The 25,008-nt window shown below is 42.0% G+C and overlaps 1 protein-coding gene across 1 annotated transcript in view; it reads left to right on the top strand.

Annotated features, from left to right (window-relative positions):
• The window catches only part of TRPA1 (transient receptor potential cation channel subfamily A member 1), a gene marked incomplete at both ends in the record, with an annotated part of 47,638 nt that extends 31,238 nt beyond the window's left edge, over nt 1-16,400 (top strand). Inside the window, 12 exons of the mRNA XM_081071015.1 lie at nt 1,660-1,719; nt 2,276-2,374; nt 4,854-4,924; nt 5,606-5,768; nt 6,536-6,625; nt 8,207-8,376; nt 9,975-10,104; nt 10,522-10,704; nt 13,329-13,397; nt 13,828-13,941; nt 15,463-15,560; nt 16,196-16,400. Coding sequence (XP_080927141.1) covers nt 1,660-1,719; nt 2,276-2,374; nt 4,854-4,924; nt 5,606-5,768; nt 6,536-6,625; nt 8,207-8,376; nt 9,975-10,104; nt 10,522-10,704; nt 13,329-13,397; nt 13,828-13,941; nt 15,463-15,560; nt 16,196-16,400 — 1,452 coding nt within the window. The remainder of the gene's footprint in view (nt 1-1,659; nt 1,720-2,275; nt 2,375-4,853; nt 4,925-5,605; nt 5,769-6,535; nt 6,626-8,206; nt 8,377-9,974; nt 10,105-10,521; nt 10,705-13,328; nt 13,398-13,827; nt 13,942-15,462; nt 15,561-16,195) is intronic.
• Between the last annotated feature and the right edge of the window lie 8,608 nt (nt 16,401-25,008).

Raw genomic sequence — 25,008 nt, 5'->3', positions numbered from 1 at the left:
TAAAACTGTTGTTATTTACTCAACAGGCACGTAGTACGTGCTAAATGCTTCATGTGTATTTTTCTCTTTGTAATATCTAATGGTGTTAGAACAAGTCTGGTGCATCGATTGGCATTTTAGGCTCATACATTTCATCAGGGAGCACATAAATATTTGGGAAAGAAAACGGCCTCAGACTTTCTTGCTCACTAATTCCAGTTGTTCCAATCTGTCTGAATGAAGAATCAGAGAGACAGACAGATTTATAAACAATGATATTTCCTGCAGCATTATTATTAGTAAAAAATGTATGTTAAAAATATCCACAAACGGAAAATATAGAAAAGAATTGAAAAAGATATACCATCATGTTAATAAGAATGATCACAGGTATAGGATTGTGGCTGGTTTTTCTTCTCTTTTTTATGCTACCATATGATTTCTAGTTAGGTTTCTGTAATGACTTTGTATTTTAGTATTGTGAAAAAATTTTTAAAACAGGATAACTTAATTTAGCCTCACTTCACACATTTGAGTAATTTAGACAACCGCGCCCGCTGTACCTTATTCCCCCCCACACACCCCATCCTTTATTTGTCTATGCGGATTATTCCAAAGCTCTCGAACTTGAACAACCAGACCTTTCTCTCCAGTTCTGCCTTGCACAGAACTACTGATGAGTTTTGCCTTTATTTTCACGATACCTATGACGTCACCAACTACCTCATCACCAATAGACTTCCCTGAAGTTTTTAAGGCCTTCTGGTGTTGAGTCCAGCCAGGCCAGCAGCGCCCTTCAGTGGGGCCCGGCTCCCTGATTCTCCCCTTCAGGGTACTGTCCAACCTTTCACCCTTTCATCCTTCATGTGGGATTGACCAGATGCCCCAGGAACTCTGGGGGTCGTCTGCGGCCTTGTGTCCAGAGGGGCAGCCTGACTGGGCAGTATTTCTTTCTTGGGATCATGAATTTGGACCACCTTTCTAGGTGCTGACACACAGATTTGGGGTGACAAATTGTTTGTGTAGACAGGGACTCCACCAGAACATTTGTCCCTACACATCCTCGGGTAGCTCTAAGGACCCTTCATTGTTTTCGCCTTTGTTCGGCTTCTGAAGGACCTTTAGTATTTCTCCTTGTAATACCTCTCCCTCACCATCCTGTGCACACCGCTTTGATGCATTCTTTGTCAGTGCTGCTCAGCAAGAGAGGTACAGATGCAAACACAGTACTTACTCCAGGCTCAAGCATGCACGGTGCACCTTGGCCAAAGGAAGACACCAGAGCTCAGCTGCCAGCTGATTAGGGGCAGTGCCTGAGCACGATGAGATGCTGAGCGAAGGAGTCCTTACTTATCTGGATATGCTCTAGAAGCCCAGCAAGACATCAAATCTTAGGCAAAACTCATGCAACATTTCTTACTCAAATTTTAGTAAACACAATTCCCTTCTCAAGCATACGGCATTTTTCAGAATCACTTAATATTTCTGAGGCATGCAGGGGTAATTGTAACATTTGATTTTTTTAAACTTTGTTACTGAATGACATGAATTATAGTTTACCTTTGAGGTACCAGAAGCAAAGGAAGGTGATAGCTCGGGTGTTCTTTTGGCAATAGGGTCAAATCCTGTCTCCTTCCCAGTCACCTGCCTAATATCTTAGCCATTTTTCCTTTCCCAAAGGTACTTTTAGATTTTTGCATGATGCCTTCCACAGAAGAAAAGTCCTGCCAAGACTACCACGTAAGTTTATTTTACCATAATAATTTGAAGTTTATTTTAATACTTTAAAGAACATTAAAAAGGTAACTAGAGTTCCACAATCTCAAAAAATGGTAATTATTGTCTTCATTTGTTGTATTATTATATTATCTACTTATGAGAATTTCGCCCTTAGATACTCAGTTTCCAATGAGCAATATTGTAATCGTTCTTAAGAGCATAATTTAGGGTTGTTTATACTCTTTATATTTTCTTGGCTAGTACTGCCTGAAGAATAAAGTTCTAAAAAGCCTAAGTGATCTTTTGAGAATTCATCTTTTCCCATAACTATTAAAATCAATCGAATTAAAAAATCGAGTTAAAAATCAATCAAATAACAGCTTTGGGGGCTATTTATTTTTGAAACTAAGATGCAATAACTCAATTTACTTTTTTTCATAGGACATGACTCAACTTTATTTGAGTCACTTAATTTTTAGCAGAATTGTAGGCTTGTGTATGTGACTTGTCAAGAACATGTTTGGGGTCTACACTAGACTGTAATTCAAAAAAATATATATGTATATATCTCCTACAGATCGAGTATAATTTCATATATCTTCAGGAGCCATTAGAATACACCAGAAAAACGTCTGCAGAGGATGTGGTTACATATGAGCCTCTCACAACCCTCAATGTAAGTCCAGTGTTTTCATTATCTAGGTAGTTTCCACATGGTTCTATAATGTTTTGGTACAACAATTCCGGAAGGGGCCTGGAAAGAATTCCAGATTCATAGTTTTATATCTGTCTGCCATGTGGCCCAACCCTTTATTTGTTAGTAAAGAAAGCAATCATTTTCTACAATTGCTATAATTTGGTCCCCTTAAAGTTCCACACTCTGTATCTAGGGTCCTAATAGTCATGTTAAACCTGCCCCAACCCAGAATCCAGTAAACCATGGACAACCCAGACTGTCCATCTAAATATAGACATACGTATCCAAGAGTTTTCTCCAGTACACGCCACAGGAAAATGCAGGGGTTGACATTCATAGCTTCCAAATTCAGCCAACCACTGGGCTCTCCATGGCGAACTCTGACCTCTCAGAAGCTCTTAGATCCTTCTGGAACAGCAAACCCAATCTGAGAAGAGGCCTTAAAGGCACAATATGGACCCAAATATCTCAAACCAGTTCTTATTCCAGAGTGCTTTTACATGTCTAGTGGATGAGGCACTAAAAGCCATGCAAATGATCTACTTCATTCTAAACCAGGGGTCTCCTCGAACTCAAATAACTGTGGAGGAAACAGGGAAGATGAATGGGCTCCTCATCTAAAAGGACATTGATTTCTAGTTTCAACAAATTGTTGCCACGTGGGAATGGCAGCCCAGACTTGCATAAATATTGACAACAAATAAAGTTGTGGGCATGCAAAAGAAAACCTAGTTTTGAGTGTTGGATTTATAAATTGTGGTCTAGGATCTAAAATGGGAACCATGAGCCACATGTGACAAATTAACATTAAATAAAATTAAAAATCCATGTATCCATGTGCAGTAGCTGCATTTCTAGCACTCAGGAGCCTACGTGTTCTGTGGTTCTCATATTCAACAGCAGAAATACAGGACCTTTCCATCATTTCAGAGAGTTCCATTGGACATTGCTGGTATAGACCAACTAAGAATCTTCATTTCCCTACGTGCAAGCCTTTGGTACAGAACACGGTAGTGACCATCACCTAACGTGAAATGTGGAAGGCTTACTGAGTACTTGGAGGGTGAAGGAAGCAGAGTCATGTGGATTTCATGCCTATATGGCTGGTGATGGCAAGTGACTCTCACACTTGCTCTCTGCTGAAGCATATTATGTTTTGCAGTTGTTATTATGGCTGAGACGATACCCAAGTGACTTAAAAGTAATTATAGTACAGTTATACTTAGAGAATGTTTGTGTATGTGGGATTGTTCTTCATTATAATTTAAAGAACAGGCAATACTTCTATATCAGAAAGATTGTCTCAACTACCAGAATGAGAGTAAGAGGAAATAAAATCTTTGTACCTTTAAAAAAGAAACAGACTCTATAGAATATAGACACAGTATACTTTCTACGAAACACGCTCACTTGAAGATATACATGAGCTCAGTGGGTGACATACCAGCACATGACTGAATCGTGCCTTAATAACCTAACAGTCTTGCCTTAGTTCTAAGAGAGCTGAGTGGGGATCTTCTGGAGGGATAGCTTGTATGGTATAGAAAATCACTGTGCACAGAAGTCTGAAAGTCCAGATGAACTTGTCTGCGCTTAGATCCAGGACAGACAGAAACCAGTTCCTTGGACAGCCCCCTGGGAAGTTAGAACACTAGACCGATGTCCCATCCTCTTTCCCTCCTCAGGGAGAAGCCAGGAGTTGGGAGGTTTCTCTTGGTCTCACTGCTCTATGCTGGGGGATGGGCTATGGGGAGTAAATGCCATGAATTTTCCTATATCTTTGATGTGGTTCTTGGCTATAAGCTCACCTGGGCTGCAGGAACCTCTTACCTGGTTTCTGGATTTCTCACAAAGTCAGTTGGTCCACATACATATTGTTAAAGTCGATGTCTCCTGGCCCCGTGGGTGAAGGAGGGTCTGGGACTTCCCATTCTGCCATCTTGCTGACATGACTTCCTCTGTATATTTCTTGAATAATTAAAAATTAATTTGGAAATAGATATGATTAGTTCCTAACAAGTCATGAAAATTTATAATCTACAGGCTAATGTAACTACTATCATGTGTACTTTACTATTGAATGTCCTTCTAGAAAGATAAGCCTGAGTGTCTTCGAGGAGGGATCAAGGGTGTAACTCTTGCTCATTTATCTGTAATGTCCTTTCTAGTTGTAACTTTATATAAGATTGAAAAGCGTCTGCTAGCTCAACTAGTAAGAAACTGAAAGAGACAACCTGAATCAAATACTTGCCTCTGTATAAAATGGTTCTCTCTAGCTTGCGTTTTTCTTAGAAAACATGTCCTTGATGTATTTTTGGGGTTTTCAAATTTGCTAAAATAAACACTTGTCACTTTCATAATATCAAAGAAAGTTATAAAACCAGCAAACAAAAAGCTTAAGTTTATATTCAGTAGTTTCATATGATTGTATGTTTATTGATCTGTCCTTATTTCTCAGGCAATGGTACAACACAACCGCATAGAGCTTCTCAACCATCCTGTGTGTAAAGAATATTTACTTATGAAATGGTGAGCATTAAGTATTTTTTTTTAAAGATACCCCATTAAATTTATTAAAAGTCTTCTATGGGGTGGCTGTTTAGCTCAGCTGGTTAGAGCATGGTGCTAATAACACCAAGGTTGCCGGTTCAATCCCTGCATGAGCCACTGTGAGCTGTGCCAGCCTTAAAAAAAAAAAAAAAAAGTCTTCTAAATAATTATGTTTTAATGATATTTCAGTGTTTTAGATTTGATTATTTTAATGTTTTACACTTTGAAAAAGAAATGTGTTGAAGGCAAATTCTAGTATTAAAAATACTGGTATTATTTTTGACATTAAATGAAATATTGGGGGAGAGGGAGAAATCACTATTTAGGACAATGAGAAACATCCCTGTAGTTTACTGGACAGTGAAGAGAGAGGTGTGTTCCCGGGAGGACCAATCAATTTGAAGTCAGAAGATACGAGCTCACGTCTCTGTTCTTCCATTAATTGGGGAGAGATTTTAAGTAAGTCACAATTTACTAGGAAGTTGAGATTTCTGTTTTGAAAATGAAAAAGGTGAATTTGAAGATCTTGGTTCTAAAATTCAGTGGATTTATCAGATAGATTTCTGAGCGAGATCATAACCGCTTTTTCTACAGTATCTGAAGGAAATATTTTTTGTTGAAATTACTCAACTATGGTTACTTATTATTTTTTTTTGTTAGGTTAGCTTATGGGTTTAGAGCCCATCTTCTGAACCTAGGATCTTACTGTCTTGGTCTCCTGCCTATGACCTTTCTTGTTATCAATATAAAGCCAGGTATGGCTTTCAACTCAACTGGAATCATCAATGAAACTAGCGATCATTCAGAAATACTAGACACCAAGGTATTGTCCACATTTCAATTTTTTAAAATAAAGGGTTATCAAAAGTATGTTTTTTTCCCCTCAGGAATACTAACCCCATACTATATCTGAAATATCAGGATTTTGATTATAAATAGCCTGCAGAATTCATATATAGTAGCAATTTCTCCGAAAATCCTTTGTTGAATGAGGGGGGAGATAAATAAATAGATCAATAAATGAGTTTGTAAATAAATTTAGCAGGAATTGACATGTATGAGATGCTGGCTTGAATGCTGAAGGATAAAGTGGATTTGTGGCTGCCAGGGACTGCGGGAGAGCGGGTGATGCTTAGTGGTACAGGGGTCCGTTTGGGGTAATGAAGAAGTTATGGAACTGATGAGGGTGATGGTTGCCTAACATTGAGAATGTACTCAATGCCACAGAATTGTACATTTTAAAACGTACACGTAAAATGTAAAACTTTTAAAATTGTAAATTTTGTATTACATGTATTTTACCACAGTAAAACAGTTTTTTTGATAGGTTTATGGATTCATTTACCTTTAGAATTCAGTTTGCGATTTTTGAGCCTCTCTTCATGAGGATATTATGAAATGAGTATGTGTTGTTGTCTTCATATTAGCACCATAGTAATTTTCTGCTGAAAGCAAATCTGGGCAGTACATAGAAATGAAGCAAAAGGAAAACAAAATATTTAATTGTGGAAATTATAAAGCAGTTACAGTGCTGTTTTAATGTATGTCCTCATAACTGCTTATCTTATACTTTTTTTTTGTTTGTTTCAGAATTCCTATCCGATAAGAGTTTGTATGATTTTAGTTTTTTTATCAAGTTTATTTGGATATTGCAAAGAAGTGATCCAAATTTTCCAACAGGTACACAATACATTTTATATCTCTGAAGTTGCAAAAATTTTAATATGCAGAACATAAATTGCTAAACTATTATTGAAACGATGTACGTCAGAATAAAAATCACATACTTTGACAAATGTATAGATTGGAAATACCAAGCATAAGGTTTTTAAAATGTAGAATTCACATGATTTCAGGTGTGCTCCCTGCGCTAGCTGGTCTATTTGAAATATCTAAAGCAGAGATGCTGCCATTTTACTAGGCTGTATAGGTCTGCCTTGTTACAAATGAACTTAAGAATGACTTTTCGGTGTTTTCTCTGATATTGGTTTAATACTTTGCTAACAGAATAATTAGATTTTGAATTTGATCATTTAGAATGTAACTGTTTATAGAATTGTACACTTGACACCTGTATAATTTTATTAACCAATATCACCCCCAATAAATTTAATAAAATTAAAAAAAAAAAAAGAACTTACTTGGCCCAAGACTCCATTTCACATGGGTCTTTCTTTGAATTCCTTTCCTAACAGGGATACTTTTCTTTACTGGATAAAATTTCAAGTTTTAATACAATTTGGGAACTTTTTATAACATAATTTTTACTTTATACTCTACTTTTTTAAATGGGTGAACTGAGTTCAGATCAGTCCCAAGAATTATGTAAATTATCTGCACGTCCTTGCTCTGGTTGATAAATCGCGTCACTCTTTTATTTCTGAGTCTTATTTTTCATTTTGGGGGTATATTTTTTGTGAATTTGGGGGTATTTTTTGTTATTTTTAAATAATTTATATACCTTTTATACACTCCCTCATTTTCAATGAAAATCTACTTTGTTACATAGTATGAGCACGAGTGTTTGCATGATGTAATCGTGCTGTACATTTGTTTCATACACACATTGCAAGTACTTTTATATATATATTTTCAGTAATTGTCACAATTCTGAGTTAGACTCTGTAGTTCCATTGTACGTTAAATGATTTAGGGCATATTATTTAATCTCTCTTATCATTATTTTCATTTTTAAACATGAGAATTACAGATTGTGAACTGTAAAATTATGTGATTTCTCTATCAGATCTGGTCTCCCCATTTTCTAATGGATATTTAAATGGTCTACTTTACATGACATCTTTAAAAATAGGACATGACACCACACTATTATGGTAATTGAGTCTTAGCACAGATCTCAGACCTCCCCAGAAGCAGCTTTAGTTCATTTATATGCTGAGAAATCCATATGCATGTCCACATACAGGCAGAAAGCAATGACTAACTTGCAGGCCCCCTGGAGCTCCCTTGAGATGGAGTGGACACTACAGGAAAACCCAGAAACTCGTAGAATTTCCTTAGGCATCAGACTCAAAGTGACAGGTCAAGAGAAGAAGCTGGACCACCTCCAACAATGGTACATACCCAGGGCTCTGAGTTCAGTCCGGGATGGCAAGGGCTGGCTCCTTGGTCTTAAACATCTCCACAGCTGCAACACCAGAAAAATATTGTTACTAGTTACATATGTATATATGTAAGAGTCCATAAGGTGCCACGTCTTGGTCTCTACATGTAGTAATTGTTCATTCCTTTCAACCCCAGAAAAGGAATTACTTTCTGGATCACAGCAATGGAATTGAATGGATTATCTACACAACAAGCATCATTTTCGTGTCCCCCTTATTCATGGGTATACCAGCTCACGTGCAGTGGCAGTGTGGGGCGATTGCTATTTACTTGTACTGGATGAACTTCTTATTTTATCTTCAGAGGTAAAACCATTTGGGATGAATTCTACATCCTACAGGCATTTTTAATATCAAAAGAAGACTATAACTACCATAAACGTCTAACTGGCTTATTCCTTTTCCAATTGTTTTAGACCGGGAAGATATCTTTTATATACCATCAAGGAAAAGAGGAGGGAGCTTTGGAGTTAAGAGTGTAGACCAGGGTTTCTCTCCACCTTGGCGCTACTGAAATTTGGGGCCAGATAATTCTTTGTTGTGGGGGTAGGGGGCTGCCCTGTGCACTGCAGAACGTTTAGCAGCATTCCTGGCCTCTGCCCACTGGGTGCCAGTAGCGACCATCCCCCACCCAGGTGACAAAAAATGTCTCCAGAAAATTGCCAACTATCCTCTGGGTGGCAAAATCACCCTGGGACAGAACCCAGGTTTTGACAAATCTACATTAAATGTGGGGAGTAAACAGATATAAAAGTATCGGCTAATCTCGTTTTGCCTGGTATTATTCAGTAAGCATTTACTTTAAATTACAACCAACAAAATGTATGGGTAGGTATGGGGAGTAATAGTGACAGAAGAGAAGAAGAAAGCCCAAAGGATTCTAGAGGGGGAAGAAAGAGCTCAGCTCCCCTACCTCCCACAGTTGTTGAGCTGAATAAGTTATTTCCCATAATCTTTATAATAACAAGAGAGAAACGTGATTACTCACAGTGTGTAAAAAAAGAAGCTGAAGCACTGAGTTAAGGAACTTGGCCAAGTTCTCAGCTCGTAGGTCAGATGGAGGTATTTGACCGGGGTCTTTCTGACCTCAGCGACATGCCTTTCCCACTGTACAGTCTTCATTGCTGGGTCATGAGCTCAGTGCTGTGGGTTGAACCCCGCCTCCTGGAAAGGACCTGAGAGGGTGGGAAGGACAGTGGCCTTGAAGTCAAGAGGCTTCCAGGTAGATGCAGGCAGTGCCACTGCTTGGCTTTGTTTTCTTCAGTGACCTTAGCCCATTGCTGGGTGTCTCTGGGAACTTAGTTCCTAAGACCTCAGAAGTCCCTTTCAGCTTTAAAATCGCGTGACTCCCCTTTTAAGGCAGTGTCTTTACGGAAGGAAAAGTACAAGGTCACGGCCAGATGAACCCATTCTCTACCCAAACCTTTCACAGAGCAGGTTGCTGGGGGAGAAAAAGGAAAGCTCGGAAAGCTGGGAGGATGGCGAATGTGCACCGTGGATGTGCCCTGGGGCAGGGGCCTTGGGCTGTCTGACCTCACTCCCACCAGAGGCCACACAGCTCATCTCCAGCCCCCAGTCAAGTACATGGCAGCATTCTCTGATCCCGGGAAGCTCTGATGTCTCTCTTCTACTCAGATTGAAGGAATGTCCAGTGGTCAAGGTGTAAAACAATTAAACATGAACAAGAAGGAAAAAAAAAAAAACAGAAGAAACCAAGCAGGCTGCTAAACAGCTTGAACATCAGACTCGACCAGGGAGTCTCCTGTTTCCCTTTTAAAAGCAACTGGCCTCAGTGAGCTGATCTGTGAAGACGCGTGCCTAGTGCGTGAGAAATACTGACACTGGACGGAATACACTTGGACCAGAAAAGTGAATAAATATTTTCCTTTTTCAAATTTCCCTAGATTTGAGAACTGCGGCATTTTCATCGTGATGTTGGAGGTAATTATGAAGACTCTGTTGAGATCTACCGTCGTGTTTATCTTCCTGCTTTTGGCTTTCGGACTCAGCTTTTACGTCCTTCTGAGTATACAGGTGAGGCAGCTGTGCTTTTGTTGCTGTGACTACCGGGGAACATACGTTTACACTTAAATCTTAGTGGTGTAGAAAATTAGTAATAACACAACCACATTTGAACACGTTCATTTGACCGGATGTATTCACATTCCAACGACTGTTACAGCAGGAAACAGTAGAATCCCACTAAGTGACTTTTTCCGTGGTCAGAAAGTGTATGTATCGTGCATGGTGATTTGTGATATGTGTAGAAAAGGTCCTTTTTATGACTGTGCCACTAGTTTACTAGTAGCTCTTATCACTGTGTTTTAGGAGCGATAGTGCTATGCCTTTAAAAAATATTTGAACTATGATTTTTATCATTTTACTCTCCAAGAAACATTTTCCCATTGTATGCACTTTGCACGTCATTTTTGCCTTCCTGTCTTTCCTCAGGATGCTTTCAGCAATCCGGTGCTTTCTATCATCCAGACCTTCAGCATGATGCTGGGAGATATTAATTATCGTGATGCCTTCCTAGAACCATTTTTGAGAAATGAACTGGCATACCCAATTCTGTCCTTTGCACAACTTATTATCTTCACCATGTTTGTCCCAATTGTCCTCATGAATTTACTGGTAAGTAATTTACCCTCGTATTTCCTGTTGGTTGATCAGTTGAGGCACTTAATTACGATAATTAGTCTCAGCCTCCTTCATCTCCCTCCATGAAGGGAAAAGGGACAGCTAGAAAATTCATTCGGTCGACATTCATTTAGTGCCTTGGGTGTGCCAGGCACGGGGTGGCAAAGATGCGTTCCCTTGGCAAATCCCTGGGGCGAGCGGGGTTGTCACTGCGTGAGGGATGGATATTAATGATAAATGTTTACCTAGTACATTGTATTGTGCACCTGAAACTTATTTTAAAAAATGTTGAAAAAAAAACCTGTTAAAAAAAAGGCCTAAAAAACCTATTAAAAAAAACAAAAGGAATCTTCTAAATGCCAGACACTGATCCAGGTCCTGGGAACAAAGCAGTGGTGAACAAAACAGATCGACACCCAGTCCTCACATGAGTATCAACTAGTCACGAAGTTAAGGAGTAAACAAATAAACATGCAGTACGATGTCTTGGGGGTGATAAATACTATGAAGAATTACGAAAGCAGAATAAAAAAGTAGAGATGAGTAGTGTGTGCTGCTTTAGGGTGTCAAGAGGGCAGTCAAAGATTAGGCAGACACTTGCACAGAGAAAAGGAGTGAGAGCTCATCTCTACTCCCGAGTTTTTCATGGACCAGAGATTTAAGTGGGGAAGAGCCTCTCATGCAGGTGCCACCTCTTGACCAATGGCTGACCACCCTCAGCAGACGTGACCACACCCTTCCACTGAGAACTTGCTCCCGCCATGGGCAGCTCCGGTCCATGGAGAGCCCTCACTGGCATCACAGGGCATGCCTTCTCCTTATTCATTGATTCGTACATGCACATGCTCAGTATACTTTCTCTGAGTCTCACTATGGAAGATAGTCTGCATGCACCCACCCTCCTTTTCCTCAGTTCTTCCAATAAGCGTTTCCCTCTTACACCCATTTCCCCATGGCTTGCGCCTTCATGGTTTCCCATCCACCCTGCTGCAGAGACAGAAGTCTATCTTATCTCACTTCTCGGTCTCATCCCTCCTGCAAATTGTCACCACAGTGATATTCTGATAATGAAAAGCTGGGCCCATCAGTGGCTCTTTCAGGTTTTTTTCCGATGACGCTTCCAAAGCTTCAGTCGGTCTAAACCCATGAGCACAGCACGCAAGGGTCCTTGTGATCTGGAACTCACCCAGATCTTATGCAGCTGCTCAGTGTCTGCAGGACTTACCCAAATACCATGCCCATTCTCGGTGTGTCAGGCCCCCCTTCCTGCCTCCTGGGCTCTGCTCTCCCTTTTCCTGGGAAGCCACCCATCTTTCTAAGCTTTCAGCATTAAGCTCCAGCGTCATCTCTCCTGGGCAGACTTTCCTAACCAGCTTCCCCACCCCAGTCACCCTCATCTGAATCCGGTGCCCCTTCTTTGCGTGATCCTGGTTTTGAGGACACAAATCAGAGAAAGATAATAATAAAGCCTACTTCCTAAGTTATTGTGAGGATGAAATGAGCTAAGATAAAGCACTTCAAACATGATATACATTCAATAAATGTTGGCTGCTATTAAATAGTAATAGTATTTGATTGATGTTAACTTATATTATTGGCAAATTATAATTAGACTCACAAGCACAGATGACTCACAAGCTATAAGTCTGTGACTCACGGGCTCAGATGTCTTCAGAGCCCCGGCAAGTATCTGATGTATGAAGCACAGTTACAAGACCGCGGGCTTTGATGGGGGCTGATCTAGAGAGAAGGCCCATCTCAAGGCTTGCAAATTAAAAAGCAAAAACACATTATCCTTCCAAAAACCTACTTGCTGACTCTATATGGTTCTCAGTGCTAGTTAGTTTGCACACCCTAGAATATACTCTCTCACTGTTCATTCATTCAGCAGCCCTTCTGTGTGCCTACTATGTGCCCTGTGCTATTCTCAGCCCTGGGTATATGGTGGTGACCTGGACAGATGGAGTCCTTCTCTCGTGCAGCTTAGTTGGCTTTGAGCTTTTCCTCTTGGTCTGCAGCAAGCAGGGGGCTGGTTCGGCACAGACAGGTGTCTAACAAATAATAAAAGAGTGAGTGAATGGGAGCTGATTCCATTTGGATTTAGGAGAACTAAACTGACACCTTCCCCTCACCTAATTCTATCGAGCCATGGATTTCTAGACTTTTTTTTGTTTCAATCAGAGCCTTACCCACCTCTAAAAAGTGTACCTTTTCCTGCTACACATATGTAAAATATTAATTCCTACATCTCCCAGATGCTCAACCCGTAGAGTTCTCAACCACACTGCAGGGCTCTACCAACTGCATTTGATGTCCCATCACCCCGTCCTCTCCAAAATGAACACATTTTTACTTTAAATTACAATGAATTTCAGATTGATTTGTATGTCTTAACTTTTCACTATAACACTTAAGACTACCTGAAACACCAAGGCGGCCATCATTGTTACAAAGGTACCTGGGCTTTGCAGTTTTCTGTAAGGCGTTTCCACAAAAAAGTGTTTTGAGGCCACTACGTGTACATTCCGTGCCCGCTCCCCCGTGACAGCCAGAGAGAACTCATGTGCATCTTTAAGGCAGCCATGAAACCAGTGATTCAACGCTGTGTTGTCCTTCAGATCGGCTTGGCAGTTGGGGACATTGCGGAGGTGCAGAAGCACGCACTGTTGAAGAGGATTGCTATGCAGGTCAGTCCCATTTCCTTAAAACTGATGGAAAGGAGCACCTTCCTCATTATTCGCAGATGAGAGCGCGGGTTTCTGAGAACAGCTGTTGAACATGGGCGCTCTCTCAGGGCTAAGCACTTCTGTGCTTGCTGCAGTCAGAGAAGCAAACATGACCGACATTTCCTACAGCCGTCTCAGCAGAGTAATTGAGCAATGGCCTGAGCCTCTTTTCATGTCACCATGTGGACGGCCAAGTAGCCTGCCTGTCTTGTCAGTAGATGAGCTGAGAGGGAGGGAGGGAGACCAGGAATTGGCAGCCTGGCTGCTCCTGCGAAAATCAGGACACAGGAGCAGGTTTCCAGCTGGTGGTACTGACAATTGCTTCTGTGCCGTGTAAGAATTCCAGATGCTCACTAATGATTCCTATCTGTAAATCCAAAATGCACGTTAGGTGGAACTTCACACCAACTTAGAGAAGAAGCTGCCGCTCTGGTTTCTACGCAAAGTGGATCAGAAATCCATCATCGTGTATCCCAACAGACGCAGATACAGTAGAGGGTTATTAGTAAGTACGTGTAAGAAATACGGACATAAATAAGGTGACACTGCTTGGCGCTCATTCACCGCATTATCCCTGGGTGCCCTTTTATAGACTCTGAGTTGCTCTGCCTGTTGGAAACAAATAATGGTGCTTTAAAAACAAAGCACATGCTGAACTCAGTCTGTGAAAGTGATGGGAAGTGCAAAGCGAGGCCTTTGTCTTCTCCTACATGGCTCATCCTCAGCTCTAGTGTTAAATATGTACCAGGTCCCCGTGAAAGCACACGGGTGGGTAGACCAGCTGTACCATTTAAGTATTGAGTTTACAGGGCAGGTACACCTGTGTTTCCTATTCACATGTCATTTACATACATATTCAGATGTGAGTGTCTATGTCATATGTAGAACACACATGAACATATTCACACACACACACACACATAGAAAAGACACAAAGACTAAGCCAAGCCATTGCATTATAATGGGAAAGGGACTATACATTAAGCATCAGAAGTACTGGACCTGAATCCTCACTGTCCGTAGGCTCCCTCTTATCTCAATGAATATTCTTTCTGAGATCTTTAGAGGTTAATTTTCTATCGTGTAGTCATAAAATGATAAAGCCAATGTGCGTATCAGCCTAGGCTTTAATGTGACTCTACACTCTCTCCCTATCTGATTTCACTCATATCCATGGTTACGGTTACTATCCCAACACAGAAGCTCAGCAGTTGATTTCTCTGGCCTAGAGCTCTGAGTTCCAGGCCCCTGTCTACTTGCCACCTCACTGGTGTGTCTCAAAGTTTCCTCAAATTCAGCTTGTTCGAAACAAGCTCATGATCTTCCCTCCTCCCTTGTGTCAACCCCTCCCGACATCCCCCACAGGGCAGGAGGGAAAAAGCCCCATCCTTCTCCACAGTTAACAGCAGGCACAGCATTCACTTGCCTGTGCAGGCTGTCAGGCTTGGCATGACCCCCCTTTTCCTTTCCCTTCGCCTCCAGTCAGTCCTGAGTTCGTCTTCTCATGCCCGGATTCCTAGAATTACCTCATTCCTGGTCATTTCACGTCTGCCCTGGATCCTCTCCAGTCCACCCATGGTTTAAAGATGCAGAATTTTAAAAATACATTAAAATAGCATTTCAGAAATTTCCCCATGTATAATTCAGTTGTGTGGGTTAATGGTGCAGACCAGTTTTAGGGAAATAACAACTAATCCTGTATGAAATACCACCACTTACGATGGACATTTTTGTGAGAGAATATTAAATGCCGCAGTTAAAACTTTTCCTAAACAATCCTTCACTCCAGTGCCCTCTTCCTCTATTATTTATACATCTTGTGCTTTTCTCTATGGTAATATGTATGATTTTGTTATATAGCTCTTTACATGTCTGTTTCTCTCACCAGGCCATGAGCTACACGAGGGCTGTGTCTTAAAATATTTGTGCGAGTCTGCCTGGCTCAGTCACTGAACTATACATAGCATGTGTTCATAGTTCCTAAACTGAGCTTAACTTGAGTAACTGTTCCTCTTTTATCCCATAGAGTATATTTTATTATATCTTTTGCACCCAAGAAGCAAGACAAGAAATACCAAATGTTGACACATCTTTAGAAGTAGAAATTTTGAAGCAGAAATACCGGTATGTATTTTTTTCTTTTTATCTGTATGTGGGAAACTTAAAACTCTTCAACAATGATGTATCGTATAAGGTTGTACTGTATATTTGTGTTATTTACCTCATGTTTCAAGGCGTGCTGTAACTGACTGATGTGGCTCATAGACTGAGAATCATGAGAGAATTTTTCAAACCCAATAACTTATTTGCCATTTGCCAATCAGTACTTTAAGCTGCATTTCTCATGAGCCAGGTGAAGTCACACATCAAAGCCCTGAAAGTTTTTGAGGCTCCCCCGAGAAGCGATACAGTATACAGTGGGTGAGAGTGAGGGCTTTAAGGCTTATTTACCTGAGTTCAGGGCACTGCTCAACTATTTGCTAATGGTATGACCACTTAACCTTTCTGTGCAGCAGTGTTTTAATCTTCAGAATGGGAACAAAAATAAACCAGCCCTGAACCGACAGCGTAACCGTAGGAAAATCACTTCAACTTTAAAAGGATGTATTCCTTAGAAGGACTCTGACTGCCCCTGAGCACGTGTAACCAGAGCATGGTTCATCTGATACAGGACACAGCTAGCACCGAGGTCTTTCTGCACTCAGCGGGGCTAAAAGAATAACGGAAAATAAATTCATGAATCGTCTGTGTCCTCTTAGGCTGAAGGATCTGACTTCTCTTCTGGAAAAACAGCATGAGCTTATTAAGCTCATCATTCAGAAGATGGAAATCATCTCGGAGACAGAGGATGAAGATAACCACAGTTCTTTTCAGGACAGGTATAAAAAAGAGCAGTTAGAGCAAAGGAACAGCAAGTGGAATTCTGTGCTGAGAGCGGTAAGGGCCAAAAATCAGTACCCTTAGCCCCGTAGCAGTAGTGACCTAACCCAGCAGGGCTTCCTGTGTATATGTCTTGTATATTAAACACAAATATACACATGTATGTGCTGGGTCTAATTTCCAATTTGGAAAGGGTGAGAAAAAGCAGAAATCTGATTCTGTTTCACTACACGTAAAACCCTGGTTCCTACATCCCCTGTAAAAGTAAACTCTCTCTTTCTCTCTATTCATATTTTCTGCCAGTCACTCTTTATTGAGAAGATCCTTGCTGGTATGTTCAAGTTGGACTTTACCTCTCTTTATTTGAATGGATAGAAAGTAATTTGCTACAACACACATTTATAATGATAAGGAGTAATAAATGTAACTGTTAAGCTGGAATACAAATGTCAATACTGGATGCCTGCTTGGTGATTAGATATGTAACATGTAATGCATTACACAGTTAATCATTAGATTGGGTTTTACCATTTGTCATCTTGTGTGTGTGTGTGTGTGTGTGTGTGTGTTTGTTGGAAGACCCCATGGGTGGACCCCTGTGTGTTCTGTTCTGACTGCAATAAATGGCCCCACCCTTCTGGCTGCACACCTGATGTCACTTTGAGTTGAGGCTCAAACTAACAGACCGTATGTTATGATAACGTGTTGTTTCTGTGTTGTTTGCCAACGATCATAATAAATGTGAAATCTGTATAGTCACACCAGCGGTTATTGTGTGAACTGTTCATTGCATCTTGTTTTTTGAGATGTGCAAAAATGCTTCCCTCCATCATATACACCCTTTTTCTTTTGATGTCCAGTACAAACTATGACTCAGTCACATGCCTCGTCATTGATCTTGTCAAGGTGCTTCTGTTGATTTGTTTTCCCCTTCTCCCTGATTCTCGTGTTGTTTCCTTCATGACCCCAAGGAGAGACCCACTCCAAGGAATCTCTTTGGCCATGTATGTAAATCTGTGTTATGTTGAACAGTGTAGTTTTGGAGGTGTTTTTATTTATATAGGTGTTATTATACTCGCTTAACATCAGCAGTGAAACCAGAGCCCTTTAGAGGTGTGCTTGACTCTGAGCCTGAACAGACGACCTTGACGGAGACCTTGAAGGCTCCTTTACCTCAGGAAAATCTACAGAGGCAGTTACGTATGGTTCTGCTCGTCCTTCGACTGAAACTGGCCACTTGCAAGTCCAAAGGTAGGTGGTGGTACTAATTTAAAGAGGCTTCAATCGGCCCTGTAGTATTACAGTATTTAGGCTGCCAATAACTAGATATACAGAACAAGCAGCTGTAGAAAATGGTACTCGAATCAAATACTTAGTAGCTTAAAGGAGATATAATTCCCTCTCTAGAACCAAAACTGAAAAAAAAAAAATGGGTACTGAGGAAGAAAACTCTCACGAGAGAAAGTTATCAGTGATAACTTCAGTTGCTCAGTTGTTTTTAAAAATTGATGGAGGAGGAAGAGAAGGAGGAGGAGGGAAGTGAAGGAGAAAAGAAGAAGGGGAGAAGGATGAGGGGAGGAGGAAGGGAAGGAGGAGGAGAAGGGGGAAGAAAGCAGGAGGGGGAACAGGTCTCAGCAGCATGTTAATAGCAGCAGAACCTGAAGGGAGGGTTTCACTGAATCTTCTGAACAAACTTGCAAGAGTCCAATTTTGAAGCAAAGCTGAAGCTTAGGAATCGGTTACAGTAACAACCAGCTCTCCTGCAGCTCCCCAGAAACAGCTGCTCTCAGAACTCACATTTCTCATCTCGACCTGACCTGACTTACATCTCCAGGGCTGTATGGCCCATGCAGGCATGGGCCAGGGGCAAAGCAAGAGCCTCAGTTTAAGTCCCCACTTAAGGACTTCCACAAAAAAGGAAAATGGGGGGGGGGGCGGGAAATCAAGTGGCTCAACAAAGGCAACTGTTTCTCCTGCCTACAAATAGACTCAGTAACACAACCCCCCCTCAGATCAGTCAAGAACCTTTGCTGGGCAGACACAGTCCACTGATGGAAGAAGCCAGAGCTGTCTGAGGAGATCACAGCGCCAACAAAGCGGGAGCTGGGCTTGAGGGGTGCAGGCGTCTTTACTTTCAGGACACCATAGGCAGACACAACGTCTTCCAACCAGACAAGCCTGCAAGGCCCAAGATTACTGTGTTGCTGGCGGTTTCAGCAGCCCTGGAGATGTAAGTCAGGTCCTGTGAAAGACTGAAACTGCAGCAGGGGCCTCGCAGAGACAGCTGGGCCTCAAGCAGCGTGATGCCCTGGGGGCTTTCCCTGTCCCATGCTGAGTTGCTACAAAAGGAAACCAGACAAGTCCCAGAACCACAATACTGAACTGCCTGTAAAAATGTGTGCAGTACCACCATCCAGTGTCACTTGGAAAACTTTCCCAATTTTAAGTTTGCTAAAAAACATATATCCATCCAAGTTTAAATAAGAGGGGGAGTGCATTAAACCAAATTGTCCTCAGGAGTAGAAAGAACTCCAGTCCTGTGGCAGATTGAGTACTGCCATCTAGTGGTCACCTGTTATTCTCAGTTTGGAAGAGCACTTACTCAAATTAATACAGGCCTAACCCTCACCGTAGCCCTACTGTGCGTTTTATGCTGTAATTGCTGTGCTGCCCCACATCGTGCCTTGAAATGGATTCGACCCCAGCTGGTACATGACACAGCCAGAACATGACTAGGCCTATCAAGGATTTTGAAGGTTTCCATAAACGGGAATGGCAATCCTTCCACAGAACTTTGAAACGTGGACTATGTTAATATCATAATAGGAAGTGTACTGGCTATGTGATAGGTCTACGTTTTCAAAGTTTAAAAATTTTTAAGTAGTTTCAATATATATTTTTTTTAACTCTGAAAAATAGCCAGTGAGAGGGAAAGCTAAATTCTATGAAACTGTTTTGAGATATGTTTCATACTGCCATTGTAAGTCCTAGTATGGATAATAAGAATCATCAAAATGTGGCAATTTTCCTTGGTATTAAGAGAATACTGCAAGATTTCAATGATGTGCTTTGCACGTGGAGATTCAGCCAAGAGAAGTTATCTGTGAAAGTGGAATTGCTCCTTTTAGTTTCCCCTAAAATTGGGATACAATAACCATCACACACCTTGAAAACAGAATAAAATGGGGCCCAAAAAGTGTCGTAGCTGCTTAGTCCTTCTGTTCTATTTTTAGTTCCTAAGGTTGCTTAATTTGAAAAGCATGCTAACAGAGCTTTGCAGAGTAGGCACAGCTTTAGAGCTCGGATAAAATGTTCCCTAAGACTCAGGTCCTTTCATGCGTGGAAAGGACGCGTGAGAAAAAGACAGGGTGGGGATTGATTAAACCATTTAGTATGGCAATAGCAAAAATAAGTATAATTTTAAATGTTTTCATTTCTTGCTACTATTTGCTTTTAAATATTTTGAGAATCTATTATCGTAGAAAATATTATGTATATATATACAAAGTATCAGGAAACAGTAATTAGCTGCAGAATTTAAGTTCATAAGGATATATGTATCCTGAGCATAATTTTTAAAATGTAAAATCGGATTTAAACAGTATATTTCAAATGACAGAGTTTACCGTTAGACAAATCAGATGGGTATACAGCTAATTAAGACTATACATGTGGGCTGTTGTGTTAATATAGAGTTTTATTTGTGTAATTTTAAATGTTTGATGAAGACAAGAAGTATCAGATGCTTCTGAATTAAAGAAATGTATCACTGATTAAAAAAACAAACAAACAAAAAACAAACAAAACTTAGTCACTAAGCAGCTATCCTACCTTTCAAAGGAGAAGATTTAAGAAAATACACCTCCATCTTGACCTTACCATGTAAATATTCTAGCAAGTCAGCTCTAGACTAGGGCTTAACTCTGCCCTGCGCATGACATTTGTGACCCACAGAATTCCCAGCTGGATGTAGCTTGTCTGCACTGTACTTTTAAAACAAGTTAGGAAAAGTCAAACTCTCTGTTATTCTGGTGCTCTGTGTATACATTTTGGCTATTTCAGGATAAAAGGTAATGGGGGAAAAGCACCTTTTGTTTCATTTTTCACTATAATGAGAAGCACCATTTGACATATGTGACAATTCTACTAGATAAGACAAGAGCAATAAAACACAGGGCTGACACATGAAAAGAATGTTTCCTAAGGACCTACTGGGCACTGGGGGGTAGTTTTCTACTATTTTAAAACTTAGTTTTAACCGATGATGCCTGAGCCTAAACTTTGATACAAGATTCATCTATGAATTCTCACTTATCAACAAAAGTTCTAAGAGATCAGGAACACCGATCTCTTTTAGCATGGACCTGTATGACACAGGACACAGATGTTTATGGGGAAATGACAAACCTGTTCATAAATTTCCACTGTGTACATTTCAAAGACCAAGTGAGCACTATACAACCTTCATTATTGATCGCAGGTCTGACAACCATAAAAAAGAAACTGTTTGTGTATTTTACAGCAACGGGTGGTGAACAGGGGATGGTAAATATACTAAATCACTCATTTTTCTTAGCACGGAGTGGATTCTATTCAAATCAAAGATAAAGATTCTGTTTCATACCTGACATTTGAAGCTTAGAAATATAGGTTTGGTAATTTCTTTTAAACACTGTAACCACAAACATAATTCAAACACAATAAATAACTACCAATTCCTTAAAAAAAGAGAAAATTAACAATATAAAAAAAGCTTTAAAAAAGAAATAACGTCAAAACCTACAAAGATCCAAAAACATAAATTAGACTACACAAATAAAATAAAGCCTATTAATCTTGACAACAAATATAATCATCAGTAAAAGGCAAAATACTCCGTATTTGGGTTGAGAAATTTAATTCCTAGAGAATAAACTAGCATTACAGAAAGATGAGCAAAGACAAATCTAAAAATGTAAATAGCAGGCGTGACCAAATAAACTTAATACAAAGTACTCAACGGGAAAATTATAAAATTAGGCAAAAATATTGCTTTACACTGATAAAAGTTTTGATCTGTTAGGAAGTTACTAACCTTTCTCTTCCAGATAAGTTATCAAAATATGTCAAGCTATAGCTTGTAGAAATGCATCATTGGTAGAAACATCGTGGGAGAATTATCACACCTCTATCAGGCGAATCCCAGCTCTACACTCACGATAGGTGACCCACAAAGGGTATTCATAATCAGTTGCCAAGAACCAGGAGAGAAGGCAGTTAGGCCAAGCCAGACTTGACTAGTACCTGGTCCAACAGATGAGTCTGTAGGACATAGGAGGGTTTATGAAGCCTTTAAATATCTGATTACATCTTGTAGTGTTACCTCCTCACCTGTCCCAGCTTAACCTTTTCATCCCAGCCCACTTCTTACCCTCTCTAATTTCCGACATTAATATCTTATTTTGAATAATAAAAAGTTAAAAATTCATAACCCATGAAACTTGAGTTTGTGGGGAGAGAGACAGAAAGCAGTAACTAAATCTGAACCAATACTGGGCCTGGCTTTCTTCCGCTCTTATCTGGATTTTAAGGACAAAAAATGAAGCTCCCTTAGTCCATATGCCAACTGAGGGGCTATCTAACCATCCCTGTGTCCCTTTCCCAACAAATTCACCTCCTAACCTTCAGCTGAATGAGACCTCCCCTAGGTGAGCTATTTACCTTTGGTCTGCCCTCTGCTCCCTCCAAAGCTTGCTCTTCATAGGGGTTTGTCCCACATTTTCTCATTCCCTGTAAACAGTGTATTTGTTTAAACAGTTGGTCCTCACAGTGAGTAGGATATGCTTCAGGGATGTCATGTGCTCTTCCAATGGGATGCCCGATATTTCTTCCTGACTCACCTATGTTCTAGTACCTTGCTATTTAAAGTATGGCCTGTGGACCAGCAGCAGGGGCATCTCGGAAGAGCTAGTCAGAAATGCAGACTCTCAGGCCCCATCTCAGACCCACTGAAGCAGAATCTGCATGTGAACAAGATAGCCTGGTGACTCATACACGCATGACTGAGTCTGAGAAGCACGGCTCTAGTGATTGGTTCACAGTATTACCGAGGGGTACCTCATTCATTACAAATCTATGGTCAGATATGGGAAATGCTACAGACTAACACCGCCACTCCAGGTTCCCAGCACACACTGGCTTCATAAAGGCTCTGATAATTCATGCAGTGAATAAAATACTGTGAGACGGTGGTGCTTTAAGGAAGGTGTCCCCCTCACACTTGAAGATAGCTAAACCAAATTTTGAAAAAAAAATCTGATGCTTGTTCAACCTCCAGTGTAGCTACTGAGGGTGAGTCTGTGCTAATCGGCAGAGAGAATTTAGCTCAATCTGGTATCTGAAGTGGCACCAATATGCACGAGTGTTTGTAAGATGGAGAAGGCTTATAAGAGGAGGTAGGGGAAGGGAGAGGAGGGCAGGGCCAAGGCCTGGTGTGGACACTGTGTTAGTGACCTAAGGCTGTGTGACAGCATGACCCTGAACTTCATGGCTTAACTAAGAAACACAGTATCACACACTTGCCGTGGACGAGGAAACGAGCACGCCTCAGCTGTGTGCTTCTGATCCTGTCTCTCGGGACGCTGCGGACGCCCTCCACGGAGGCAGGGTCTGCTTCCCTCAGGATCTGAGCTCTCTCGGGGGTACGGGGGGATTCATTTGGATTGAAGACCAGACTTCCTCTCTGTCTGCTGGTCTCCCTCAGGGAAACACCACATGGGCCTTTCCAGATAGCAGCTCAAGGCAGAGAGGCTTGTTCCCCAGAGTGGGGGACCTGGGACCTGAGACAGAGACAGAGACAGAGACTTATATATAGAGAGAGAACACAGGTTAGAGTGGGCAAGTGGTTAGCCGCTGACTTTTGAAAGTGACATTGGATCACTCTGTCACCTCCTATGACATCACTAATGCAGTCCACATGTAAGGGGAGGGGATTCCTCAAAGACGTGTCTACCAGGAGGCGGGGATTGTGGGGAGGCAGAGGGGGGAGAAGTGGAAGACCCCTTGGGGTTCATGCTTTGCCCAGAGTCACAGATTGGTCAGAATACACAGCTGGGTGTGAACCCAGCTCTGTCTCCTCACAGGCGGGACCCTGGCTGCACCCAGACCTCCCAGGGGGCTAGGCGGGGCTGGGTGAGAGGTATTGGTGTCACTGTGTACAGACATGGCATTGCATGGAGAAGGGGGATGAGCAGTTAGCAGGCCCAAGGGCTATTTGGATAGGTATTATTTGGGGGGACTGGGGGGCTCAGGTTAGGGACCCCAGGAAATGAAGTCACTTCCTTGACAACAGAACCCAGCAGAACTTGGAACCTGGTAACCAGGCACCCACACTCTAGCGACAGCCCCATCACCATTTGGCAGGAGACACTTGAGAGTGAAAGACGTTTTCTTGTTTCCCGACTAGCCAGGCTCTTGCTTCAGGAAACCCTGTAGTGAGCGCCTTCTAGATGCAGACATTGGTTTAACCCTCATCATTCTCAACATCTCTGGCCATTTTCCAGAACGTCGCTTAGGTGAACACAAGGTGGTTTAGGTCAGGCTAATCCAGGAGAGGCAAGCTCTGTGAGCTCTCCCTGGGCAGCCCCCCGTCTCCTCCTCTTTGTGTGGGGGGACGAGGGACATACAGGGTGGGCCGCTGGGCAGGAACAGGCTGGTGGGCGGTGAATAACCTGTCACCATTACACCCCAGGACAAGGCTGGCGGGGTAGGAAAGGGTTTCCCAAAGGGCCTCTTATTTGTGCCAAGGGAATCCAGGGCCCTCAGGCTGTCTCATCTTTCCCCTCCTTGGTGAGGCCTGAGGAGACTCTGTGTGTGTGTGTGTGTGTGTGTGTGTGTGTGTGTGTGTGTGTAGTCGTCACAGGGTCTGAGAACCAGCAGAGACGGGGCTCTGTGGCTTTCCACCTGACGGCCAGCACTGTCTTTACAGAGCTCCACACAGGAGACTGGACAGGAGCTGACCCTTGGGGCTCAGCAGTGCTGAGCTGACCCAACATGCCGGACCCCGCACAGCCGAAGGGGACCCCAAGCCCCTGCAGCTGCCCTGTGACTCCCCTGGCGTCCATCCTGGCGTCCTGCTCTCCAAGGCTTGGGATCCCCATGTCCTCCCCCAGCCCACCCTCACGGCCCAGCCCCTGCCGTGGCCAGAGGCAAAGTCACTTCCACATACTGGGAGGAGTATCAGAAAAGGGGCTTCTGAGCTGTTTCACCTCATGTTCAGTCAAGAGTATCTTGGCAGTTTTCTACAGACTTTCCTGTTTGAACGCCCAGCCCCAGGGGCCCGTCCACGCGGACCTGCAATCCTTCCAGACGATTAGCAGGAACGCGTTTACTCAAAAGGACACGGGCTCCTGGTATTACATCTGCTGCTCTGGTAACCGGTCCACCTTATAGTAAGTCAGGCAGCCCATGAGGACCCTCTCCTGACCTGGAGGGGCTAGGGGGTGTGCTCCTTGGGACAGCTGAGCGCCCACTGTTGGGGTTCTACCGGATCAGGGAGCAGGGTGCTCCCCACACTTTTCAGGTACTTACAGCACTTATGCCACCACCCCACAGGTGCTGGAATGACTACTTACATTACAAGGTGAGCACCCGCCCCTCCCAGCTATGAGTCTCCAGAAGGCAGCGGCCTCGCTCTTGGTCTGTTTGCTCCTCT

The sequence above is a fragment of the Rhinolophus hipposideros genome (assembly GCF_964194185.1).
Source record: "Rhinolophus hipposideros genome assembly, chromosome: 13".
NCBI classification, from domain to species: domain Eukaryota; kingdom Metazoa; phylum Chordata; class Mammalia; order Chiroptera; family Rhinolophidae; genus Rhinolophus; species Rhinolophus hipposideros.
The sequence above is the reverse complement of the archived record's forward strand: the minus strand, read 5'-3'. Positions and strand labels throughout refer to the sequence as shown.